Source organism: Brienomyrus brachyistius, chromosome 22, assembly GCF_023856365.1.
Source record: "Brienomyrus brachyistius isolate T26 chromosome 22, BBRACH_0.4, whole genome shotgun sequence".
Classification (NCBI taxonomy): Eukaryota; Metazoa; Chordata; class Actinopteri; order Osteoglossiformes; family Mormyridae; genus Brienomyrus; species Brienomyrus brachyistius.
This window is the reverse complement of record NC_064554.1, coordinates 9,403,383-9,409,844: the sequence shown is the minus strand read 5'-3', so window position 1 is coordinate 9,409,844 and position 6,462 is coordinate 9,403,383. Positions and strand designations below refer to the sequence as shown.

At 44.9% G+C, this 6,462-nt stretch overlaps 1 protein-coding gene across 1 annotated transcript; it reads right to left on the bottom strand.

The window, feature by feature from the left end:
* Positions 1-749: 749 nt before the first annotated feature.
* On the bottom strand, positions 750-5,422 carry otop2 (otopetrin 2). The gene is made up of 6 exons (XM_048990957.1): positions 4,895-5,422; positions 3,731-3,867; positions 3,532-3,590; positions 2,955-3,088; positions 1,654-2,471; positions 750-1,572 (listed from the first exon to the last, which is right to left on the bottom strand). The coding sequence occupies exons 1-6, from the start codon at positions 5,241-5,243 to the stop codon at positions 1,402-1,404; spliced, it is 1,668 nt and encodes a 555-aa protein (XP_048846914.1). The 5' UTR covers positions 5,244-5,422; the 3' UTR covers positions 750-1,401.
* Between the last annotated feature and the right edge of the window lie 1,040 nt (positions 5,423-6,462).

Below are 6,462 nucleotides of genomic sequence, written 5' to 3'. Positions count from 1 at the left end.
AGATAAATGTACACTTTCTAGAAGCACATCACGTGGATTATTGAAAAGCTACCATTCCATCTCATAGAGCGAGCCCTCATTAGTTACCAAAGAGCTCACACGAGGCTAAAACTGATGCAGGAGTGAAGGGATTACAGCTCTGTAAATTTCTGCAGCAAGATGTTATTGATGTGACTTAAGCCTAATTAAACAGTGAAGAAAGATGACAAAAGCATGATTGGCAAGTGATTGCTTTATTATTTATGGGGGGAGTCCATCTCAGTGATGGATCACCCTGCCGAGTTGTTCTGTGATAATCAGAAAACATCAAAGCCTTATAATTCACCCCAGAGTGAAATTAGTCAAAATGTCCAATGCAACATTGTGTAAAAAACAATGGCATCTAATACCCTTATATACATTGCATATGGTCCCCTGTAAACATTTTTTACCACACAGACTTTAATAAAAAGCAATTTTAGATTTACGCCTAATGCCTTCTTAATTAAACAAAAAACATCCAGTCTGCATAGAAATCTCCAAAGAGCCCAAACACCTTCAGGAGAATGTAACCACTTCTTGTAGAACTTCCTTCCGAAGTTTTCCTGCCTTTGTCTTCTCTTCTTCTCGGATTGCTCCCTGAAGTTATTCATTGGCTACTTTATGACTTTTCAATGAGACAATCGGCATCCCCACCCTCCCCTCCCAGCGTGACGTCCGGCCCACTGATGTCACGGCCTTCCCCTCTGCCCCTCCCTTGAGCTCCCACATCCTTGGGCGGTTGGAGACGGAAGGCCATATCACTTTGATTTTTCCCACGAACAACACTTCTTAGAAAGTGTCCTTGGACATGTGACGCCTGTGATGGAGTTATTGTAGGAACTGCGTCAGAGGCTGGGAGCTCTACCTCCACTTGCAATATGCATGAACTTTGAACTACATAAAAGGTGTTTTGCCTTTTCCCACAAATGTGGAAATGGACAGTTTAATACCATGTGACTCAGATTGCTCAAAAACTGAACTCGAGTGCAGAGCACTTGTAAAAGGTCAGGGTACAACTGGGAATCTGACACACACCATGAATAACTATGAGTTTGATAGAGTTGTTATGTGAAGAGCCGCGAACAACAGGACGCTCTTTCTTCACGCAGTAACTTGTTCTTGAGAATAAAGTGCTTCGCAGTAGAGCTTTAAAACCTCGGCTCCTTGCAGAAACCCCCCCCCCCCATCCATGAACACTTTTGTAAGTGATATCGGAGTCTGTCGCAAGCTGCTGCAAGATGAAATGACAAACGCGTTGCAGCAGTACTGACCATATATAACCGAGCAGATTAAAAAAAAAATGAAGAAATGCTTACAAATCTGACCGGAATATAATGAAGGTCAGCATGATTCTGTCATTTTTTTCAAGAGTTCAGACCATCATGAGGTGAGGTATACCTCGAAGAGACTGGCCACTGCGTGCATGCGGTAAAAAATACTAAAAGGGAGGCCGATGTTCACGACAGCTGCCCAGGTGGTGACACTGTAAAAGTCGAACCCAAGAGGGTTGTTGAACTGGGGACGGGCGCCAAAGGCTGGCATGATCCAGAGCTGTAGGAAGACAGACAACGATGAGGATGACGAAACAGATGGAGCCTGTTGGCTTTTGAGGAGAGCAGGAGAGATACTCACCAGAATGTTGCAAAGCAGGAGAAAGACACATATTTCCTTGAGGACCCGCCTCTTCCAGCACAGTCCCAGGGCTACAGGCATGTGCATGCCTGCAGTGATGATGACCACAGTGCTCCTCCTTGTGCTTTGCCGTTGGTGCACCTCCTGGTTGGCGTGGAGTGCGTGAGGGTTGGAAAATATAGGACTTGCATGGGTCTCCTTGAAGGGCTCCCGGTTGAGCCCCTCGATGATGAAGACGTTCTGCAGGATGAGCTGCAGGATGGTGACCAGCGAGCAGGCAAGGTTGAGCGCGTTGAGGGTCTCAGTTTTTCCTGAGGCTATCACAGCTACCACAGTGAAGTAACAGATGAGGAAGCTGCCGAGGGAGGCACCCAAGAGCAGACCCACGTCCAGGCTACGTGACGGGTTCTTCTCCAACACATGGTTCCTCTCATCCAGCCAGTAGATGACACAGCCAGCCAGGGTGGTTAGAGACATGAGAGAAACGACCACGGTGTTTATCATGTAGTGAAGCATCAGAGCTTCGTCACTGTTCTCCGAGACCTTCACATCGTAATAAACGAAGGTAGCAATGCCAGTCACCAGCATGATTATCCCCCCCACTGGCCCAGCCAGGATGCCCTTGAGGTGGAGGCGATGCGTGTGTTGATGATGTGCATGGTCGTCCATCAGCCTGCCCACGTTCTTCCACATGACGTACATCATGGTGGCAGCAAAGAGGCTGTACTCAATGTTGAAGGGATACAAGTAGTAGTAAGCCTGCTTGAAGATTCCGCAAGCTGTGTGGCTGCACTTGCAGCTCCCGTTACTGTGGTCAGCTGCAGTAACCAGAAAGGTATTGTAATTATCATTGGCAAAGCAAACATTGAGGCTAAGATAGTGGACGCTGATTGTTTGCTCAACTAATCTCTCACGTATCATCTGTATTATATTCTGCTCATCCACCCCCGCCCCCGCATGCTCTTAAGTTATACCACCTGCACCAAATCCTCACCCTGGTCGGCAAGTTATACAACTAGTACCAAACCTGCCACATCAGTCAGCAAGTTATTGTAATGGCTCCATACCACCCCCTCCCCCCACCCCCCTATTCATATTATACTGCCGTTACCAAACCACTCGTCTATGTCAGCAGGTTTTATCGGCGGCATCCTGCATGCTGTTTAGCAGTTAATTGTCATTATACCATTTTCGTAATTAACGTCTCTGTTAAAAAAATTATTCGAATTCGAGACTCCTCTTTTAGACAGTACTGGGGGCTGCGTTGGTCCAAGAAATAGTGAAAAATTGTGAAATTATACCTTCTGAGGCCACAACAGAATGCATCTCGGTCTTGTTCCTCTCATCAGGATACACAGTCTGGTGCAGTGACTCTTCCGTGACTGTTGTCATCCAAACCACCAGGTTAGTAGAGAGACATAACATGAACCCACACCTGCAGAACAGGGCCAGGAGAGTGGATGCTGTCATTTTGTAATAGTTAACAGCAGATCAAGCTTTACAGCTGTCCAGTGAAATGGAAATAATATAGTCTGTGTGAAAGAGTCCTATGTTTCTGCTATGAAGCAACAGACACTGACAGACTCGGTCAGAAATATTCAACCAACTAAGGTTTCACCTTCCTTCATTGACAGGACAACATGCATGATTAAGCTACTTTCATACAAAGACCGGCTTGTTTAAAATCTTTCCCACGGAACCGGTAATCTGCTTCAAAGCAGGTTTAGTTACTTAAAAACAAAACGCATTTCATAAATGGTCATGTCGACAGCGAATAATGATATTCGACTTTCCAGCAGCTATCGCATGACATTTCAAAGGCGCATTGAGACAAAGGAAGTGTGTGTTGCCATAGTGTTGGAGAAAGGTGCCGCGTACCGAGTCACGTTCCTCTGCAGCTGGACACAGTCCTTGGCGTGGAACCAGAGAAAGTACGTCTGCAATGGCGAAAGAAGTGATTCAACCAATCACACTGGCACTTGGGCAGCAACAGAGCAAAACAATCACTTTGCTATATCCCTGCCATCCTGGAAGGAAAGAAAAAACTCAAAAATGCAGACAAAATTCTTGCACTCACCTGCACGAGTATGAAGAGAGCCTGAACAGCGGGAAATACGACCATCATGGGTGACTCACAGTGCATGTAGCCCACATAGTTTGCAATCTTGAAGACGTCCATGATGAGGCTACACCCACCGAAGAGCACTAATCCTCCTAAAGAGACACACACATAGAAATCGAATCACACGGCCAGTTCTACTTAATCACCTGTTAAGTAGCCTCATGACAAAACATGAAATCAAAAGACTTGCAAAATTTTACTGTATGTGATAGAATCACTCTCAGGAACAGAACCTGTTGCATTCCTAAACTACATAGCAAACTTGCTGCGCATGACAGTTGATTACAAACACTGTAATGGGAACAATGGTTTTATATTGAAATCCAGCAAGTCTCCTACATTTATGCCAGAAGGCTACAGTGCTACAAAGCCCCCGTGCGTGTGCAAGCCTCAACAGAGCCGAGCGACAATTTTGATAAGACGTATACAACATGCATGCCATATTACCAGCTGCTGTTTTAGACAGAGGTGTCCTTTTCCTGGAGCTACCAATAGGCAAGTCATAGATGTCCTGATCATGAGACCTCACTGTCTACACTGTCCCATGTTTGCCCTTCAGTTCGAGCGACCATGACATATATAGGGGAGAGCCACACACACAGTGTCAATTACAGGCTACATTCATGAAATGCTTCAAAATTGCTCCCTCACACCTGAAACACATAGACATTTAAAACAGTAATCTGAGAAAGAGATGGGCATAGCTTTAGGGGAGGCATACAGTATAAGCTAACAGAAGTGCGTGCTATTTGCCGATTATGAATGGTAGTTATGTCTAAACATTCTGGAAAACAGGGTTTGCCAAGTTACTGATAACATACGATAAAGATGATGCTGACTTTGGCATGGATGTATATCAGAGTTTTGCACCGCATGCATTTTCTGCGCACCAGGATTACAGGTGAATACTGCAGCTGTTTGATTTTATTGTTATGTCATCTATTTTTTCCAAGAAAATCGCATAACATTTATTATCGTTGCACTCTGGTTAACTACTAACAACAACAAGGCACCTCTGAACCGCCACAAGTCTTCATCTCTAGCAACTAATCTAATCGACGGTCCCCGAAACACACGGTGTTATAGTGTTACTTCGCATCCTGGGGCAAACAGACTCACCTCTCAGCCAAACGGGCCCTGCGTGGGCATCCTTATAGAGCACTGCCCTGTCCTCGTTAGCAACGTAGCCCATGTAGTAGACGATCCAGGCTGTGGTGAGGAGGATGAGTGCGGACTGGAAGCCCTGGAGGTGGATGGAAGACACGCCTTTTGGGTTGAAGACTGTGCTGCTCACCAGGGCACTGACAAGGAACAGGATGTTGGTGCAGATGATTCCCGACAGTAGGCAGCCACGTTTGCTCCCCTGCTCTCGGATGGTAGCCTCGCTGGGCGAGGGGGCCAGTCTTGGCGATCGATGGACCTTCTCCCCAAGCTCTCCCGCTGGCATCACTTCACTTGCGTTTGTCATTTTTCTGGATTCTGAGGAAAAGTTAGAAGCCAACCCCACGTTAGTCTCTTCTCAGTTTCTGATTTCTGTGACCCATTTTATGTGAGGCTTCAAGCTCTGATGGTGTTTGACCGAACCGTCAAAATGAAAGTCTCTTATGACGAAGACTTCAGCAATGGTCACACTGACAGCTGACACGCTCTTTAATTGGCACGCCTTGGGCCCTGTTCACTTCCTCTCCAGCAGCAAGCCAATAATCAATGGCCCAGCTCTTGACATCACCTCTTTGGGGTCATTAAGATGACTAAGCTAATAGCCTGCTCCTGTAACCGCCCCTTTAACACACATCGGGTCTCCTGTGTCACTGACGTTATTTACACATAAAATGAGACTCCACTTGAACTTACGATATTACTTTCATTGGACCACAGCCATGTCAGAGTGTATCACAACAATGATAATGCTGTTTAACAAGGAAGATCATTCCCACACTGCATTACATTTCTCCAGTTAAGCAGAACATAGGATCAAGTAAATTTTTTTACACTGAATTGACAGTCAGGACATCCCTGTTAACTTTAGTTTCATTTCCCACCCATATTTAACGTCACTCTTGTCTCCTGTTTCCCTGTGTTTTGTGAAGATATGTGAAATCCACACCTGTCTGGCCAATTCGTTTAAAAGGCACTAGAATTTAAGTATTAAAAACAGGAGGGCATTGCTTATTCAGCTATTGAAAAAGTAAGTGTCATCTACTGCTCACTGTCCCTACAATGCTATACAGTTTATATAACACTCCCCACAGTTTGTTCTTAACTGGTAACTTATTCATTTTTGAACTTGAGTTTTAGAATCAGAGCTCATTAAGTAATTATCATATGATTTTGGTTCTCCACGGTTTCCATGTATTTCCTGCTTGCTTGTATTGTTTTTGGTGCAGACTTTATAACCAATCATTTCACACTGGGCCATTTGCATTGTTCATCAGTGAACTATAGTGCTCATATTACGAATGAGGTCTTTCTACCCAATAATTTTCTGTGGCATGTAGAGGCTCAGCAATAATTCCATGCTGAAGACACACAGACCTCTATGTAAACACCGCTTAGTTGCATGAAAGGACCCCGTATCAGGTCCCTAAGGTTTAGTCATACTTCCATGCTAAACCTATTTATATTCATTCCCTCACTTGGTAAGTGTCAATGTGTTATAATACCATCTATTTGCGATTTAAGTCATA

Bases quoted from the DNA above. Each gene is read 5' to 3' on its own strand.
- otop2 (XM_048990957.1), bottom strand. From the start codon at position 5,243: ATGACAAACGCAAGTGAAGTGATGCCAGCGGGAGAGCTTGGGGAGAAG. The intron at 2,472-2,954 runs GTATAATTTCAC...TGGTTACTGCAG, and splicing joins TTCTGTTGTGGCCTCAGAAG to CTGACCACAGTAACGGGAGC. The intron at 1,573-1,653 runs GTGAGTATCTCT...GTCTTCCTACAG, and splicing joins TCCTGCTTTGCAACATTCTG to CTCTGGATCATGCCAGCCTT.